This window comes from Dipodomys merriami, unplaced genomic scaffold (genome assembly GCF_024711535.1).
Source record: "Dipodomys merriami isolate MVZ:Mamm:240054 unplaced genomic scaffold, mDipMer1.0.p SCAF_4, whole genome shotgun sequence".
NCBI lineage: Eukaryota > Metazoa > Chordata > Mammalia > Rodentia > Heteromyidae > Dipodomys > Dipodomys merriami.
In genome coordinates, this window is record NW_027205603.1 from 40,125,355 (window position 1) to 40,145,537 (window position 20,183).

Consider the following 20,183-nt stretch of genomic DNA (forward strand, 5'->3'; position numbering starts at 1 on the left):
GCTTTTATACTGCAAAGAAATTCTCTTTCATCTATAAGGATAAAAATGTATCAAAGAGGGGCTGGGAAGGTAGCTCAGTGGTAGAGCGCTTGCCTTGCATGCATGAGGCCCTGGATTCGATTCTTTAGCACCACATAAGCAAAAAGAAAAAAGCCAGAAGTGGCGCTGTGGCTCAAGTGGTAGAGCACTAGCCTTGAGCTGAAGAGCTGAGGGACAGTGCCCAGGCCCAGAGTTCAGGCCCCATAACCGGACCCCCCCCAAAAAAAGAAAAAAAATATATCGAAGACAATAGACACTACAAATTACCCAAAAGAGTGTATGCTTTAAAGTTTCCCAAATTAAAACCAAGAATTATCTTAACACTCAGAAAACAGTAAAATAGTAAAAGACAAAATTTTTAAAACTAGAAAACCAATGAAACAAAAAACAGGGTTTTGTTTTGAAAAAATTAATAAAATTTACAGACCACTAGTGAGGTTAACGATAAGGGATGTGATTCAAATCAATAAGATCAGAGATGCCACAGGAAACATTACAACAAACAGCCAAGAAATTTAAATGTCTATAAAGGACTACTTTCAAAACACATACTCACAAAAGCTAGCAGAAATAGACAAACTTTTAGAAACATACAAACTGCCTAAACTGAACCAAGAAGTTATAAACCAGATAAACAATCCAATAACATGCCACAGATAGAGGAAAAGCCCAGGCCCGGATGGATTAATTGCCGAATTCTGTAAGACTTTTAAAAATGAACTAATACCAGTACTCCTCTAGCTCTTCTGTGAAATAGAAACAGAGGGAGAAATCCAAGACTCATTCTATGAAGTCAATATCACACTTATCCCCAAATCAGGTTAGGATCCAACAAATAAAAGAGAACTACAGACCAATTTCTCTGATGAACATAGATGCAAAGCTCTTCATTAGCCAACAGAATCCAGAAACAAATTTAAAAAACAATGCATTATGACAAAGTAGACTTCATCCTGCAGATGCAAGGTTGGTTTAATATATACAAATCAATAGATGTAATTTACCATGTCAACAGAACCAAGGATAAGAACCACATGATCATCTCAAAAGATTCAGAAAAGGCCTTGGACAAAATACAACATCCATTCATGTTAAAAAAGCTTTGGAGAAACTAGGAATAGAAGGAACATTCCTTAAAACAATAAAGGCTATCTATGACAGACCAACAGCAAACATCATGCTAATTGTGGAAAAACTAAAACCATTTCCCCTAAAATCAGAAATAAGGCAAGGCCTATTCTCTCCACTCTTCTTCCATATAGTTCTGGAATTCTTAGCCAGAGCAATAAGGAAGAAAGGGACATAAAAGGGATTCACATAGGGAAAGAAGAAATTAAACTATCCCTATGGCAAAGAACATGATTTTATACCTAAAAGGCCAGAAAAACCCCACCCTCACAATCCGAGAGCTGATCAGTTACTTTGGCAAATTGCCAAAGTACAAAATGAACACAGAAATCAGCAGCCTTTCTGTATGCCAACAATGTACAAGCAAAAAGGGAAATCATGAAAAAACAACTCCATTTGCAATAACCTCAAACCTAACCAAAGATGTGAAAGATCTTTATAGTGAAAACTAGAAAAATCTGAAGTAAGAAATCAAAGAGGACAACAGGAAATGGAAAGACCTTCCATGTTCATGGATAGGTAAAATCAATATTGTGAATATGGATACACTGCCAAAAATGACATACAAATTCAGTGCAAATCCTATTAAAATTCCAATGACATTCTTTACTGATACAGAGAAAACAATCCAAAAATGCATATGGAACAACAAAAGACCTAGAAGCAATTCTAGGCAAAAAAAAAAAAAAAAAAAAAAGTAATGAAGATATTATCACAATACCAGGCCTCAAACTCTACTACAGAGATATAGTAACAAAAACAGCTTGGTATTGGCATAAAAATAGAACTGAAGATCAATGAAACAAATTAGAAGACCCAGAAATAAAATACATACTTACAGCTGATATTTGACAAAGGAGCCAATGACATAAAGTGGGAAAAACATTGCCTCTTCAACAATTGGTATTGGGAAAACTGGGAAGCCATGTGCATCTGGCACCATGCACTAATATCAATTCAAAGTTGGTCAAAGACCTGAATGTTAGACCTGAAACTCTGAAACTACTGCAAGAGAGAGTAGGAGAAACATTAGAACTTATATAGGCAGGAATTTCTTGAATAGAGTCCAATGGGCCCAACAGATATGAGAAAGACTTGACTAATGGGACTACATCAAAATAAAAATATTCTGCACAGCTAAGGACATAGTTACTAAGCTAGAAAGACAGCCAAACAATTGGGAAAAGATATTTATCAGCAATACATCAGACAAATATCCAATTTATACAAAGAGCTCAAGAAACTAACCCCTCTCAAACTTACTAATCCAGTCACTAAATGGGCAATGGAGCTAAGGAGAAACTTCTCAGAAAAAGAGGTAAGAATGACATAGAAACATGAGGAAATGCTTGTCATCCCTGGCCATAAAGGAAATACACATTAAAAAACTCTGAGATTTCATCTCACCCCAGTTATATTGGCCAACATTTTTAATTTGAACAACAAATGCTGGCAGGGATATTCCCACTGCTGGTGGGAATGTAAACTACTACCACCCCTTTCGAAAGCAGTCTGGAGGTTCCTCAAAAAAACTAAACATAGACATAGCTAAGACCCAGCCATACCACCCCTAGACATCTACCCTGAACATCATGAACCAGGTATGATAAGGACACCAGCACATCCATGTTCATTGCCACTTTATTTACAAATAGCCAAGATATGGAAACAGTGCAGATGCCCCACAATAGATAAGTGGATCCAAAAAATGTGGTACACACACACACAATGGAATTTTACAAAGCCATTAGAATGAAATCGTATCATTTGCAGGGAAATGGATGGAAGTAGAACAAATCATGTTAAGTGAGGTAAGCCAAGATCAGAGAAACAAATGGCACATGTTCTCTTTGATATGTGGAAGTTAGATCTAAAATGCACTGGGATATGACAAATTTCACAGGATTCTAGACACTCACATACAGTGAGACCAAAAGACAATAGTCTTAGGAGAGAGTCACAAAGGTGCAATGCCTAAGCATTGCATAGAAATTAACATATATAAACTGAAATAAACTCCAAGATATGGAAACAAAAGTTTTTGTTTTTTTCTTTTTCTGATGATTCTGTATTCTTTACATAATATACACTGTATTCACATGCATATCTGTGGGAGGATAGGAGGAGGGCACAGAACTCCAGGAAAAAGGGTGAAAAAGTGCAGCAGTGGAATGCACTGGACATGGATAAAAGTGAACTATACAAGTTGTGGGTGGAGATGGGAGGAAGGGAATGGGAGAGAATGAGGGAAACAGATGACACTGTATGAAAGGTAATGTACTTGTTAACTAACTCATGTAAATGTAATCCCTCTGTATATCACCTCTATAATAATAAAGTAAAAATTTAAAAAGCAAACTAGAATTCCTACTAAGCCAAAATAATCTTTCAAAAACAAATCTAAGATTAAATGTTTTCAAACATCCCAAAGCTGAAAGATTCTGTCACCAGCATATTACAGGAAGTTCAAGAATAAAGAATTATTATTATCATCTAAATCTACTTAAAGATAATCAGACCAGATCATTTTTTGCCAGTACTGGGGGGGGCTTGAACTCAGGACCTGAGAACTGTCCCTGAGCTTTTGTGCTCAAGGCTAGTGCTCTATCACTTGAGCCACAGCTTCACTTCCAGCTTTTTGGTAGTTAATTGGAGTCTTCATAGACTTTCCTGTCAAGCTGACTTTAAACCATGATCCTCAGATTTCAGCCTCCTGAATAGCTAAGATTATAGATATCAGCTACTACCACCCAGAAGATCAGCTCATCTTCAAAGACATTGCTATAAATGTAATACTTAATTTTAATAAGTTTAACATTGCAAGAAGGAAATAAAAACTATAGTCAATGAGTTGCTATATTCAGTATGCTCTGAAGTCAAATTCAAACTGTACATTGTTAAGCATAACAGAAATAGGAAATAATTTCAGAGTTCTTACAATTGCATCTATATTTCTTTCTGAAAAATTTATATGAGTTATTTTCTTCAGGCATTGTGCAATAGTTTCATCCTTTCGAGGCTTCAGATTGCTGTTTCTGGCAATCAACTCCAAGGTCAGTCGAACCATACTGTCTCTATAAATCAAATTCTCAGCAGTAGTTGTTTTGATACCATGTTCAGAAGCAAATTATGTAGTTTATTTCCAACTTTCTAAAAAATAAATGAGAAAGGGAATATTATGATATCATATAGCAATTTGACTTATTATTTTCTTATACAAAATTATGTAATAAGCTAATCCACACATTTCTTTTTTGTATGTTGAGGATCAAACCCATAGGCTCTTACATGCTAGGATGCTCTGAGTTATATTCCAAAGCCCATTTTTTTCTTTCTTTCTTGGTGAAAAGAGTCTCATAGACTTTCTTGCCTGGGTTGGCTTCAAGCCTCAGTCCTCAGATTCTTTCTTTTCTTTTCTTTTCTCCTCTCTCTCTCTCTCTCTCTCTCTCTCTCTCTCTCTCTCTCTCTCTCTCTCTCTCTCTCTCTCTCTCTCTCTTTCTCTCTCTCTCTCCCCCCCCTCTCTCTACCTCCCTCTCTCTCTCTCTCTTTCTCCTCTCTTTTTTTCACTCTTCTTTTCTTTCTTTCCTTTTTCCTTTCCCCTCTTCTTTCCCTTCTTTTCCTCAATCTGCTCTCAAACTCACAATCCTCCTGCCCTAGCCTAGCAAGTGCTGGAACTACAGATGTGTACCACCAAGCCCAGCTTTTGATTTTACTTTTAAATCTTGTCCTCTCACTGAATAGTACCAAGTTGTTGTTTGGTGCTTTTCTTTTTCTTTGTGGTGCTGCGAATTGATTCTAGGACTTCACTAGGCAAGTTCCCTACCACTGACCTACATCTCCAGCTCTATTTTTATTTTTTTCTCTTGGAATTAAAAAGACCTGAAGAAATAGTGTCCAATATTCAGTTTATAGGTGAAGAAGCTACATCCCAGAGAATGAGGTCTAGCTTCTCAAGCTAGTGTTGGCTAAGAATGGGACTAGGTCTTCTTGTCTGTCTTTTCCATAGTAATCACAATAAATATATTATATCATAAAACTCACAAATAAGAATGCATGATATGAAAACCTTAAGTTATACATTGCAAACAACACAAAACACTTGAAAATGGAGCTGGCTTATGAATTTCATATTATGGTACTATGCAGAAAAAACAACATAAATGCTGTGCTTCCCAATTCCTGGTTTAAATTTTGGCTTCACTGCTTACTGATTAGATAATCTTGAGTAGGTTACCTCAGTATTTAGTAAATAGCATAGGGCTAGTAGTGTGACTCAGTTGAACAGCATTTGCCTAGTATGTGTGAGGTCCTGGCTGGATCCTAGCCCTGTGGAATAATCAGATAAATAAGACAAAATAAGGGACCCATTGGAATTGGGCCCATAGGTGTTACCTGTAATCCCAGATACTCTGAGGGTGAAGTAAGAGATTTCTTGAGTTCAGGAGTTTGAGGCCATACAAGTGTATATGTTTGAGAACCTGTCTCAAACAAATAAGGATAATGATGTTCACTTCGAAAGGACAGTGTGGAGATTCATGAGATAACCAGTACAAATGTTCTTCCACGGTACCTGTACATAGGTCAATAATGTTTGCTATCATTATCTTCACCAACATCATAATCAATCTGTTACTGTTTTGTTCACAAATATATCCATCTTTACTGTTTCCCCTCCAGTATACTGGGATTATTAAATAGGAGGTAGGTTCTCCAATACATTATTATTTCTTGTCACTTAACTATGTGTTGCCTATAGTTGGTAGCAACCCTTCCCCTCTCTCTACCACCAGTACCCAGACAATACAGTTATTTATGTGATATGCTGTTTTCCCTAATTGTATCTCTTTGTTGTTGTTTGTGGGGGTGGGGAGGATTGAATTCTGGGCCTAGGCACTGTCTCTTAGCTTTTGTGCTCAAGGATAGTGCTCTACCACTTTAAGCCACAGATTCACTTCCAGTTTTTGGTAGTTAATTGGAAATAAGAATCTCATGAACTTTCCTACTTGGCTGGCATTGAAGTGCAATCCTCAAATCTCAGCTTCCTGAGTAGTCTGGATTACAGGTGTCACTGACCAATGCCAGCTTGTACCTCATTTTTTTTTTTGTTCCGGTCGTAGGACCAGAACTCTGGGGCCTGAGCACTGTCCCTCAGCTCTTCACCTCAAGGCTAGCACTTTACCACTTGAGCCACAACACCACTTCCGGCTTTTTTTTCTGCTTATGTGGTGCTGAGGAATCGAACCCAGGGCCTTATGCACGCAAGGCAAACGCTCTACCACTGAGCCACCTTCCCAGCCCATGTACCTCATTTTTTTTTAATGAAAAATGTAACCAAAAGTAGTGTGAAATTGTGAATTATTATTCAAATATATCTGGAATTTTGCCAACCAAATAGCTCAAGTTATATAGTGTCTTGGGAAAATCAGTGCTTATGAGAGAAAATAAGTTCAGATAATGATAAATATGTTTTCTTACACAGAGACATGTTATTACTCAGCCTATAATAAATTACCACAATAAAAATGTGAAGTTGCAGAATGTATTGCTAAGTTCTTCAGAATGCAAAATATATATTCTTCAAAATAAAATATAGTCATAATTTTTGAAATTTGCATATGATTTTTAAACAAAATTTGAAGTTTATTGTTCAGGTGCATTTACAAAATTTCTAGTTAAAAGAAAAACTTATAACTCTGCTCTTAAAACACTAAGTATAAATATTACATGACACCATAGAACCGCAGGTAAGTGTAAAATGTGAACCCATTAAAAGCTTGAAGCTCAGTGGCAGATCATTTGGGTTTCATCCCCAGTTATCTGTATTGATGTGTGTTGCTCTAGAATATTTGACATTTTTTGTGCGTCTGTGTCAGTCCTTTAGCTTGAACCTGGGCACTATCCCTGGGCTTTTTTTCTCAAGGCTGGTGCTCTATCATTTGAGCCACAGATCTATTTTGAATTTTTTGGTGAGTAATTGGAAATAAGAGACTCGTGGTTGGGAGAAGATCTTCACTAGCCATACAACGGACAAGGGTCTCATATCTAAAATATACCTGGAACTCAAAAAATTAAATCCCCCAACAACAAATCTTCAAAGAAACAACTGCCCAATAAACAAGTTGGCTAAAGACTTAAAGAGAAACTTCTCTGAAGAAGAAAGAAGGATGGCCAATAGACACAAGAAGAAATGCTCAACCTCCCTAGCCATAAAAGAAATGCATATCAAAACAACATTGAGATACCACCTCACCACAGTTAGAATGGCTAAAATCAAGAACTCTAGTAACAACAGATGCTGGAGGGGAGGTGGACAGAAGGTAACCTTACTGCATTGTTGATTAGAGTGTAAACTTGTTCAACCACTTTGGAAAGCAGTATGGAGGTTCCTCAAAAGACTCCACATAAAGCTCCCCTATGACCCAGCAATCCCACTTTTGGGCATTTACCCAAATGTTTACAAACAAAACCACACTAAAGCTACCAGCACAACTATGTTTATTGCAGCATTATTTACTATAGCTAAGATATGGAACCAACCCAGATGCCCCTCAGTAGATGAATGGATCAAGAAAAGTTGAATATATATACACAATGGAATTCTATGCCTCCATCAGAAAGAATGACATTGCCCCATTTGTTAGGAAATGGAAAGGCTTGGAAAAAATTATATTAAGTGAAGTAAGCCAGGCCCAAAGAAATATAGGTCCATGGTTTCCCTTATTTGCAATATCTAGTATATGTCTGAGACAAGCAGAAAAGGTCAGATAAGGTGATGTTAGGGAAATGAACCCTAAGATATGTATTCAAATGTTTTTTTTCTTTCATGCGATTGTTACTAACACATTTATAAGATTATTTCTTTGTTGCTTTGTATGTCCCTCCCCCACAGTATAACCCCTGCTTTCAATGTATTTGATGTCAGTATAATTTGTGGAGGGGAAGGGAAAAACAAATTGTTTAAGTAGGGATACAGGTGGACCCATTGCAACAATGAGATGTACAAGTCGTTATGTCAAAAGCAAACTTTACAACTTTGGTGGGAGGGGTAGGGGGGAAGATGGGAAGGGGGGGTGGGGGGAAGATGGGAAGGGGAAACAAAGGAGGAGGCTACAATGCTTGATAAGAAATGTACTCATTATCTTGCCCATGTAATTGTAACCCCTCTGTACAGTATTTTCACAAGAAAAAAATGACTTTTTAAGACTTAAAAAAAAAAAGTCCCATGGACTTTCCTGCCCAAGCTGGCTTTGAACTCTGATCTTCAGCTCTCAGCCTCTTGAGTAGCTAGGATTACAGGCGTGAGCCACCAGAGCCCAGCTTTCAAGACATTTTATTGTAAGAAATTTATTTTTCTTTTTTCTTTTTTTTTTGGGGGGGGGGTCCTGTTGTGGGGCCTGAACTCTGGGCCTGGGCGCTGTCCCTCAGCTCTTCAGCTCAAGGCTAGTGCTCTACCACTTGAGCCACAGCGTCACTTCTGGCTTTTTTCTTTTTGCTTATGTGGTGCTGAGGAATTGAACCCAGGGCCTCATGCATTGCAAGGCAAGCACTCTACCACTGAGCCACCTTCCCAGCCCAGAAATTTATTTTTCCTAATGCATGATCTTTGGGTATTTATATTGTTTGGCTTTTGCTTTTACAATGCTGCTTTTATGTTTTGTGTACAGGTCACCTTTAGTACATGGGCAAAAGCTACTTTAAAGCTGAAATTAGGAGTAGCTCCTTCTGGGTTGCATCCTTCCAACCATACTGTATTTTGTCAGAGTGTTCTTCATAGGATTTTGTTTTTACATTATCTGATAAAAAAGTTTTAAAAAAGTTAAAACTTTGCAGTTTTAACTTTTTGCCATGCTTATATTAAATAATATTACATGTCGTAATTTGCCATTCTCTACTTACTGTGGAGAGTATGTTCCTGCTTATTGGCCATATGGAGTTCCACTTTCTGGTAACTGTTGTTTTTGTTTGTTTTGTTTTTTAGTAACACATTTTTTTCCAATAATAATAATCTTCCCCCCCTCCACCCCTCACTATAAGTATGGCAAATATCTTTTCCCCAATCCTGGTCTGTCTTTTTATTCCCACACTTGTTTTTAACAATGGCATCTAAGCAGCTTTTTTTTTTTTTTTAAAGATGTAATCAAATAGTCAACTTTATTTTAAAAATTTAGTAAGAATAATTAGTTTTTTGTTCATTTTTTGTGTTTTACTTAATAACTCCTTCCTTACCCTAATTTTACAAGTTACTTATATTTCCTTTTAAAAGTTTTGCTTTATACATTTAGATTTGAACTGATTAATGTGTAAAAAATGAGATTAAAAACTCAATCTTTTTTTTCCTTATTAAGAATCAGCTGGGAGCTGGTGGCTCACACCTGTAATCCTAGCTATTCAGGAGGCTGAGATCTGAGGATTGTGGCTCACACCTGTAATCCTAGCTATTCAGGAGGCTGAGATCTGTGGATCGTGGATCGCCAGTCCAGGTAAGAAAGTCTGTGAGACTCTTATCTCCAATAAACCATTCAGAAAATCAGATGTGGCTCTGTAGCTCAAGTGGTAGAGCACTAGCCTTGAGCTTGAAGAGCTGAGGGACAGCGCCCAAGCCAAGAGTTCAAGCCCCATGCCCAAAAAAAAAAAAAGAGAATCAGTTATTTTGTTCATGTATGCCTATATCCTCAGTTTGATACTGTCTAAATCAGTTCAGATTACTTTGGTTATTCTTGGTCCTTAACTATTTTATTCAATTTTAACATAATTTGTCATGGTCTATGAAAATTTTTTCTCAGGATTTTGTTAGGAATTGCATGGAATTTATGAACGATTTGTGAAGCACTTTCTCTATTGCTGAGTTTTCTTTTCCATGACTATAGTTTATCTCTCCATTTGGAATATGCTTCATTAATGACTTTCAATCGCTTTATAATTCTCTTCTAAATTAAGGCCATGCATAAATTTTGTTGTAATTTTGGGGATTATTATGTTTTTGCTAATGATATAAATGTCATACTTTTAGAACTCATATTTTACATTTGTAATTTCTATATAAAAATGGCTAGTTGGATATTTTATTTTATATTCAGTAATACTGTGAATGACAACTAATTCCAATAATTTATAGCCCTATTTTTCGGTTTTCATGTTGAAAATCCAGACAAGACACTTGTCTTCCTGCTACTGGTACTGGACTCAAAGTATTTGCAACATTTCAATACTAAGTTATGATGCTTGCTCCTCCCTCCCCAAATAGCTACTCTGTGGTTAGGACATTAACCAACTATTACTGTTATTCTTTTTTTTTTTTTTTAACATTTCAGGGATAGATTAACTTAAAAAAGAAAATACTGAATATATGGGGCTGGGAAGGTGGCTCAGTGGTAGAGTGCTTGTTTTGCATTCATGAGGCCCTGGGTTCGATTCCTCAGCACCACATAAGCAGGAAAAGCTGGAAGTGGACGCTGTGGCTCAAGTGGTAGAACACTAGCCTTGAGCTGAAGAGCTGAGGAACTGCACCCAGGCTGAGTTCAGGCCCTACCACTGACCAAAAAAAAAAAAAGAATATATGAATATAAATGATTAAGTTTGCCAGTATTTTATTTAGGATTTAAAAAATCTATGCTTAGAGGACTTGGCCCTTTTCTTTCTTATACTTTCATGGATTGGTGAATATTCTACTCTTAATTCCTTGAATATATGTTTATGGTATCCTGTAAAATTAACTGTACTCGATGGTTGTTCTTTTATGAGGTAGTGGTTTAGGGAGGATTGATGTTTAACTGTTGTTTTAGTTCCTCCAATGGTTATAGGTTGTTTTTTTCTGGAATATGAATGCATGCACACATAATTTACTTTTCGTCTATATTTTAAATTTGTTGTCATAAAACTTGTTCTCCTATTTTAATATTCTAACTTTAATACTATGATAGTTCCCTTTGCCTTTCCTATTTTGTATTTTCTCCATTTTTCCTGATTAGTCTTGTCAGTTTTATCTTGAACAAGTTGTATATTCTGTTAAGTAATTTAGAAGGTACCAGTTTTAAAGCTTTTAATCATCTCTACTGCAGTTTCATTAATTTCTGATTTATCTTTTGGAAATATCTTTTCTCCTATTTTCATTTCTCAAGGTCTAAATGTCAATGGCTTTCCATCTACACTGTTTTTCCTAATATAAAAATAAATGCATTTGTCAAGTGCTGGTGGCTCATGCCTGTAATCCTAGCTACTCAGGAGGCTGAGATCTGAGGATTAACGGTTCAAAGCCAACCAGGGCAGGGAAATCCGTGAGCCTCTTATTGCCAATAAACCATTACCGGAAGTGACACTGTGGCTCAAGTGGTAGAGTGCTCACCTTAAGCTGAAGAGCTGAGGGACAGCACCCAGGCCCAGAGTTCAAACTCCATGACCGACCAAAAAAAAAAAAAGATGCATTTGTTAAGAGGATACCCTTAGTTGCTTCCACAAGATGTGGTATTTTCATTAGAGGTAAGTTTTTAAAGTTTTAAATGCACTTATTTCTTTTCTTTTTTTTACAATTTTAGAACTATTTCTAGAAGTTTCAGTATCTTTTGACACTGAGGCGAGAATACATGTTTTAAAGAGGTTATGCAAGTCAGGACCTTCTTGCAGCTGAGGAGGAGTACTGTATTATTTATGAAGGAGATGACCATTTGAGCCTGGTTTTGACCATGTAGGAGAGAGGGCCTCTTCTTTCCCCCTGACCACTTTTGGAGACATACTAATTTCAAACTCTGTAAACATGCTGTTGAGTTACAGACTCTCTTACATTTGCTCTCTTCCCATATATACCAGTTCCTTTCATTCCTTCACTCCTGTTTTACTGGGATTGCAACTTCTAAGACATGTTATCACAAGTTTTACTTTTGGCTGCTAAAAAAAAAATGGATAATGTGAATCCCCATGAATGACTATTCTCTGGGAATTTTTTTTTTCTGGCTGAGCCTGAGAACTAAATTGACACAGGACCGAGAAAGAGAAGAAAACAATATAAGTTTATTTAGTACAAGTTTTCACAAGAAAATGAAGACTCAAAGACATAGGGTTGGACACATACATATTGAAGACAAAACTAGGAAACTGTGAAAATGTGACAGGCAATATATTGTTGATTCATAGAAAAGTGGCTAGCTGTATGTGGGTTAGTCTATGACCACTAGTTGTAGGCATCTCCCTGGGCCTCAGCTTCCTATCCTGGATGGTAATAATACATTATAAATAGGGAAGAAATCTTTCATATGAGAATTTCAGGTCACAGTTTTAACACACAAACTGAAGGTTAGAGTGATCTCTTTTACAATATTTTTAACACAAGACAGTTAATATGCCAGAACAACATATTTTAGAGTGGCACACTATTTTCCTTTCCTATTATCTTTATGTAGTTGTACAAGTTGGTTTCAATTCAATTTGCTAATTTATGAGTATAATGGATCTTGATCAATGTCACTCCTTCCATAATTCTTCCCCATCTCTCACAACCCTACCCATTGCCTCAATTTACCTAATTCCCTTTTCCTAGTGATTGCATTCACTAGGGTGCTACATTCTTCGCTACAAATAAATTCTGTTTATAAATCAGTGTTCATGTAGAACACTGTAAAACAGGTAATAAGAGAGAGGCAAACTCAAATGAAATGTTTCTAAACCAAACTGGAAGGATCAATGAACCTAATCAGTAAGCTATAAGAAAACTTTCCAGTAGCTTGATAGGGAAAGGGAGAGAAATGAGTCATCCTACAATACAAAATAATAGAGACTAATAAATAAAAAAAAATCTACATGGGGGCAGTCCCCAAGAGAGGATTATTTCATCCAAGTACCACGTTATTGATATTGTTGTTTCTTTGTTTTAGAAGCCCCTGGAGTTTGAACCTAGTAGTGAGATACATTTTAGTAAACAGGAATAATACAAATGATCCTGGCAACACTTGTGGAGAGCCCTCAATCTTCTGTGAAGAGAGGTTCCCAGAGCGGGGCACCAGTAGCTCCTGCCTGTAATCCTAGCTAAGATCTGAAGGTAGTGGTTTGAAGTCAAGCCTGGGCAGGAAAGTCCTTGAGACTTGTCTCTAATTAACCGCCAAAAACAAAAGCTGGAAGTGGAGCTGTGACTCGAGTGTTGGAGCGCTATCCTTGAGCGTACAAGGGACAGCGTTCAGGCCTGGAGTGCAAGCTCAGGTTCATCATTTTTATCCACAGGCTGAGAAACTGCTTTCAAACAGTGTATTCTCTGGATGGCCTCCAGACGTCTGTCAGCCACCGGGCCCTGCGTACTGGCGGGGCCAGTCTAGTACTGAGTGGGCTTCCATCCCCCCCCCCCCCGGGCTCCTCGTCTTCCGAATTTAATTTCCGCCCACAGTCCCGTGTAGGGATGGCTCCCGGTTCACGCTCAGACCCGCGCCCGCACCGTCCACCCTTCCCCCACCGTCCAACCCCTCCCCCGTCCACCCTCCCCCCCACCTGCCCACCCTGTCCCCTCCCCCCCCCCTCCCCGCGGCCTCCCTCCACCCGCACCCTCTTCCTCCCCAGCCCGTTCCCGGCCTCGCAGCCCTCCCGGACTTTCTGGGAATTCTCCACTACTGAGGACGGGGGCCCCAGCCACCGGGTCCCCGGGAAAGTCTTACGCCCCCCAGGCTTCCTCCCGAGGGCGGTGGTGCACCTCTCCACTAGCAGGACTGGCCCAGCCCGTTGGCTCCAGTTCGGGGAGTTTCCCGCTGCGCCCGCTCACTCTGAGGACGCCGACCGTTGCCCGGCGACCAGGTGCTCCCGGCGGGCCCGCAGCTCTCGGGAAATCTCGCGAGGTCTCCGGAAGCCTCTCCTTGCGGACCTCGGGAATGCTGCTTCCCTTTGTGAGGGCCGGGCCGGCGTGGCTGGTGGCCACTGTGGAGGCCAAGTGGCCTCGAGGGGAGGCCAGATATCAGCTGGGGCAGGCTGTGAGGCGCCTGTCGTTTGTCTTAGTGAACTGGCAATAGGCTGAACGACTTTTGGCCGACCACCAACTAGTTTATCCTGCTACCAGCCTGGACTGTTGTAGCGCCAGTGACCACCGTGAGAATTCTCCTGGTCAGCCCAGGTATAGTCCACTCATTCCTCAGGGTGTAGGGCAGGTGACAGATCTAGGCCATTCATCATGACCTCCGACAGGCCGAGCCAGTATTCCCTGTAGTTCAACCATTACCCTTCCCTGCTCCAACCCCCAGGGTGACAGTGGCACACATTTCCTTCCCTCTTTTGTGTTTACCTTTTCAGGAAGACGGCAGGTAATAAACCACCCTTTCTGAAGCCCGCCTACGTCTCGTCTTGTTAAGTGATGCTCCCTTTTCTGCCTCACCAACAGCTGGGATTTAATTCTGTAGCATTTAACCCTGTGTTTTCTACTCATTCCTCCAATAAGAGGATACATTCTTTTAGGATAGAGTTGTCTTTTATCTCACCACTCCCTGGGCCTAGGAAAGTGCACCGGTAGCCCTATGTTTGTGAAGCGAATTGTTTAAATGAAAGGCAGGCTAATGGTACAAGGGACACATACACGGTGAAAACATAGTTGTTTCCTGAGAGATAAAGTGAGATAAATGGTCTGGATGTAAAGAATAGTGCAAAGCTGAAGCATGGACAGTTCCAGCTGTGGTGCTAGGGGAGAGGATGTTGGCTATAATCATGACCTCCAAAGCACAAGACACATTGAGGCACAGTGAAAGATAAAAACATTTACACTATTTACACCAGAAAGGGGGCCTGCAACTCCCTAGTCCTGGGCTAGATACCCAGAACCAATGTAATAACCAGCAGGCCAGGATGATCAGCATAGCCCCCTGGGGCAGCCCACTGGAGGGGGCGGGGCATCAAGTGGCGAGCCTCACCACTCAGAGGACCCGGACACTGGAGGGCGTGCCGCCAGAGGGGCGTGCCACGTCGCTAAAAGGGGCGGGGCACCAAGCCCCACATGGCAAGCTGTCAAAAAGTGATTGGACAGTGGGCAGCTTGGGGGAGGAGCATGAATGGCAGTTGGAAACCGTTAGGCAGATGAAACCATTAGTCCTGTGGGAGTAGAGGAGAGAGCCATGAAGAAGAGAGTGAAGTACAGAGCAGGGAGATGGAGTGGAGAGAGACACAGCAGGAGGGGAAAGCAGGCCAGATGCACCAAGCAGAGCAGGGCAGGCCTCCTTGAGAGGCCATATGGGACCTCCTGGGGGTCATCCGGGGCCTCCCTCTAGAGAGGCGCCTCCCGGAGCAGAGCAGGGCAGGGCAGGCCTGTGGAGAGCGGAGAGGCCTGCAGAGGAGGAGGAAGGGAAGAAAGGGAAAAGCCTTCCCCGTTGGAGGTTTGGAGCTTTGGAGGTCTGAGGTTTGCAGGTTTGCAGACCAACTTAATAAAGGTTAGGGCTGCCCATCGGAGGCTTGGAGGTCTGGCGGTCGAGGCTGCTCTTGGTTCTGGGTATCTAGCCCAGGACAAGGTAGTTGCAGGCCCCCTTTCTGGTGTAAATAGTGTCAATAAATGTTCTTTTTAACTGTGCCTCGATGGATCGTCTTGCTCTTTAGAGGTCGGTCCTAAGTCCAAGAGCAGCCTAGACTACCAACCCTCCAAATCGCCCGTGGGCAGCCCCGGCCTTTATTAGGTGGTCTGCCAGCCACCAATTGCTCGCTCGGCACACCGGCAAACCTCAGACCTCCAAAGCGCCAGAGAGGAAGGCTTTTCCTTTCCTTCCTCCCTCCTTCTCTGCAGGCTGCTCCATTCTCCACAGGCCTGCCCTGCTCTGCTCCCTAGGCTTTCCCCTGCTGCTGTCTCCCGCTCCACTCCCCTGTGCTCAGAACATGCGGCCTATATAGGCTGCGCCCCTTCCTTTCTCCAAAGGACTCAGGGTTTCATCTGCCAACAGCTCCCAAGGGACATTCATGCCCCTCCCCGAAGCTGCCCACTGTCCAAGCACTTTTTGACAGCTCACCATGTGGGGCTCGACGCCCCACCCCTCCAGCGGCACGCCCCTCTCCCTTTCAGCAGCACGCCCCACCCTTCCGGCGGCATGCGCCTTGGGGCAGGGAGGGCAGCCTCTGGACGCCCTGCCCCTCCAGCCGGCCAGGCCACAGGGCCACGCTGATTCGGGCTCTGCTGATGATCGGGAGCCCTGGTGGTTATTACAGTTGGCCATTGCCATTCTTTGAGCAAAACAGAAAGACTTGAAGGACAACTTAAAGAACATAAGGGCAGTCTAGCTGCCATTTTTCAGATATACTGTGGGGGAGGGACATACAAAGCAACAAGAAAAATCATGTGGTACCTTATAAATCCGTTAGAAACAATAGCAAGAAAGAAAAAATAAGTTGTATCCCTATCTTGAGGTTCATTTCGCTTAACATCTTATCTGACCTTTTCTGCTTATCTCAGACATATACTAGTTATTGCAAATAAGGGAAACCATGGGACCTATGTTTCTTTGGGCCTAGTTTACTTCACTTAATATAATTTTTTTCAAGTCTTTCCATTTCCTAACAAATGGGGCAATGTCATTCTTTCTGATGGAGGCATAGAATTCCATTGTGTATATACACCACATTTTCTTGATCCGTTCATCTACTGAGGGACATCTGGGTTGGTTCCCTATCTTAGCTATGGTAAATAATGCTGCAATAAACATAGTTGTGCTGGTAGCTTTAGTATGGTCTTGTTTGTGACCATTTGGGTAAATGCCCAAAAGTAGGATTGCTGGGTCATAGGGGAGCTCTATGTGGAGTCTTTTGAGGAACCTCCATATTACTTCATTGGATATTGTAAGACAATCTTAGTCCAGCTGGGGTGAAGAAAAGGAAAGTGAAAAGGCATGAACATGTTTAAGCGATATCTTGAAATTTAATTTAATGGAGATTGGTTAGAATTTTAAAAATGGGAGAAGTTGAAGGTAATTCTTAGGTATTAGCCAGAATAAAGATACAATACTTTTTTTTTTGAACTCAGGGCCTATTAGCTTAGCTATTCAGCTCAAGGCAAGCTCTCTACCACTTGAGCCATAGTGCCACTTCTGGTTTTCTGGTGGTTTATTGGACATAAGAGTCTCCTGGACTTCCCTGCCTGGGCTGGCTTTGAACTGCAACCCTCAGATCTCAGCCTTCTGAGTAGCTAGGATTAAAGGCATGGCACCTGGCTAAGATAAAATACTTTTGAAATGAGAGTAGTGTCAGGTAATATGAAGTTTGGATTGTACACCTTAAGTACAAAATGAGTTGTTCATAGTCTCCATTTGGTTATTTCTTGGTGGTGGAATTTATGACATCTTGTTTGTTTTATACAACTGATAACTGTAATGGTGAGGGAAAATTAGGAATGAGATATAGTGGGTGAATAGCAGTGATGATAAGCTTCCATGGATGAGGGAAAGGCAGCTGGCGAAGAAGGCAGAGAAAGATTCGTAAGAGCTGAGACTGTTGTGAGACCAAAAGAGTTTTTATTCATTCAAAACCTGCTAATTCAGATTCAGTCACTGAGAAGTGAGGTTGGGGGTGGGGATACTCTCAGGATGACAAGGATAAGAAGAAAGAATAATTTGAATAAATAGAGCATAAATCAGCCTTACCTGTTTTATAGATTTTGTTGTTCCTTTGGGAACAATTTCAACAATGTCTGTAGACCTGGAATCTGCTGTTAACACTGCTTTGCTAGACACCTACTTTAGAAATGCCTTATTGAAAATCAATTTTTAGATGCCATGCCACATGTCTCCATGTTCACGTCCTGTCTCCTGGCTCCTAACTCTTCTCCAGTCACCATGACCTCCCACTTCATCTCCCCATTGGAGCTGAATTGGTTTGTTGGTATTGTTTTCATTCTCCCCTTCCTGTCTGACCTTCATGACTCAGTTTCCTAACAGTGTTAAGTGTATTTGCAAGCTGCTGGTCTTTGAGACAGGAGTTAACCGTGCAGTCATCAGTCTTTTAATAAAGACTACAAGATTTGATCTCTCAGAATGTGGTTTCTCTGTCTTCTCACCTTGCAGCAACTTTAATGTACAATTACTAATAAGTTAAAGCAAAAATGGCTAAGGGCATTGTTCAAGTGTTTCTTTCCTTCTGGCTCTCATGGCTCAGTTTTCGAACAGTGTTAAGTGTATTCACTGAGCTGCAGATCTTTGTGACAGGAGTCCATCTGCAGACTCCCAACTCAAGCTCTCAAAATGTGACTTCTCTGTTTTTTCACCGTACAAATCACCTACTGTAGTTTCTTTTTTTGGAGGGGGACAGTATTGGGGTTTGAACTCAGAGCCTCGGGGTTGCTCAGCTTGCTTACTTGATTGGTGCTCAATCACTTGTGCCTATCTCCAGCCCAGCTTTTTGCTGGTTATTTTGGAGATGCCATATTAAAGACTTTTTCTGCCCTGATTCACTTTGAACCATGATCCTCCAGGTCTGGCTGCAAAAGTAGCTAGGATGACAGGTACGGGCCACTGGCCCCCAACTTTCAGTAAACTTCTAACAGACAAGAACACATCATGGTGTCTTTAAAGAAAGAATAATAGAAAAAAAATCCCAACAGGAAAAAGCACAATACAGAATTTTCTTCTATATTGAATCAATGGGCTATAGAATTCAATCACTCTTATCCAAAGTAATTTTAGTAAGTGCCCTAGTCATGATGAAGGGAGAATTGTAGCTTATAACCAAACAGCAACAATTATGTGCTCCTCTAAAAAGTGAGTAACTAAATGAAATATATGGTGCATTGAATTCTGTGCCCTTGGCTCTTGGAATCTAGTTCTGCAAACTCCTCAAAAGGCACTTTGCCCCTAATGAAAACAGGAGGAAAATGGCAGATTGTTTAGTCACCAGTCCACACTGGGAACAAGATGGAGAGTTGTCTCCTGTCACTGAATGCTCATTAACTGTCCCATATAAAGGGAGTTAAGGTAGGGGATAGGGAACTTCCAATAAAATAAAAAGAATAAAAAATTGCTCTGGAAACTTGGGTTTTTTAGAAAGTCTTCATTGTCATTACAAAGGGGAATATGATCTCATTTGTGGTGGTTAAATACACTTTTTTTGTTTTTTTGTTCACTTTTATTTTTATTAAGACTTTAAATTTTTAAATTGTATTTATTTAGTTTTTGAGACAGTCTCACTAAATACCCCAGGATAGAGGTAAACTTGCAGTCCTCCCTCATTGCTAGGATTAAATCAACACAACTGGTCTATTTTTTTGAGAAAGCGTCTCACTATATTTCCCAGGCTGGTCTTAACCTGGACAAAAATAGTAGGCTCAAATGATCTTCCCATCTCTGCCTCCTACAAATTTGGGCTATGATATCTGGCTATCTACTATTTAAAATATTTATGATATGTAGATGTAGATATGCACCTAAATATTTAATAGTGGTTATTTGGGTGAGATTTAATTAATTTTGCTATTTTTCCTTTTCCTTTTCCTTTTTCTTTTTCTTTCTTTGTTTTTGTTTTGGCCAGTAATGGGACTTGAACTCAGGACCTGGGTGCTGTCCCTGAGCTTCTTTTGCTCAAGGATAGCACTCTACCACTTTGAGCCACAGCTTCACTTCTAACTTTTTTGGTAATTTATTGGTGATAAGAGTATAATAGGCTTTTCTGCCTGGGATAGTTTCTAATCCCAATTCTCAGATCTCAGCTTTCTGAGTAACTAGGATTACAGGGGTCAGTGCCTGGCTCTTTTCATTCTTTTGTTTTTTTGTAACAAAATCTATAGAAAATCATGAAGTTATAAGGGTTAAGAAAGTAATAAAGGGGTGAATTTGATCAAAGCATGTTGTATGTAAATGTCACAATGAGAACCCTTTGTATAATTAATTTATGATACTTACAAAAGAAAATTATAAAATTACATTTTGAAGATTGTGTATGTGTGTATGTATGTGTGTATGTGTATGTGCTAATGATGGGACTTGAACTCAGGGCCTAAGTGCTGTCCTTGAGCTTTTTTGCTTGAAGTTAGTATTCTACCACTTTGAGCTATAGCTCCACTTCCAGCTTTTTGGTGATTAATTGGAGATAAGAGT

At 40.2% G+C, this 20,183-nt stretch overlaps 1 protein-coding gene across 4 annotated transcripts in view; it reads right to left on the minus strand.

Moving 5' to 3' along the window:
- Nucleotides 1–13,933, minus strand: part of Ppp1r42 (protein phosphatase 1 regulatory subunit 42) — a 53,697-nt gene extending 39,764 nt beyond the window's left edge. The window contains exons 1-3 of one of the 4 annotated variants that reach the window (XM_069990869.1): nt 13,835–13,933; nt 5,560–5,737; nt 4,106–4,317 (exon numbers count right to left, since the gene is read on the minus strand). In XM_069990869.1, coding sequence (XP_069846970.1) covers nt 4,106–4,234 — 129 coding nt within the window. In that variant the 5' untranslated portion in view covers nt 4,235–4,317; nt 5,560–5,737; nt 13,835–13,933. Of the gene's footprint in view, nt 1–4,105; nt 4,318–5,401; nt 5,494–5,559; nt 5,738–13,799 lie in introns of all 4 variants that reach the window. The other 3 variants (XM_069990872.1, XM_069990870.1, XM_069990871.1) reach the window with 3 other exon arrangements.
- Between the last annotated feature and the right edge of the window lie 6,250 nt (nt 13,934–20,183).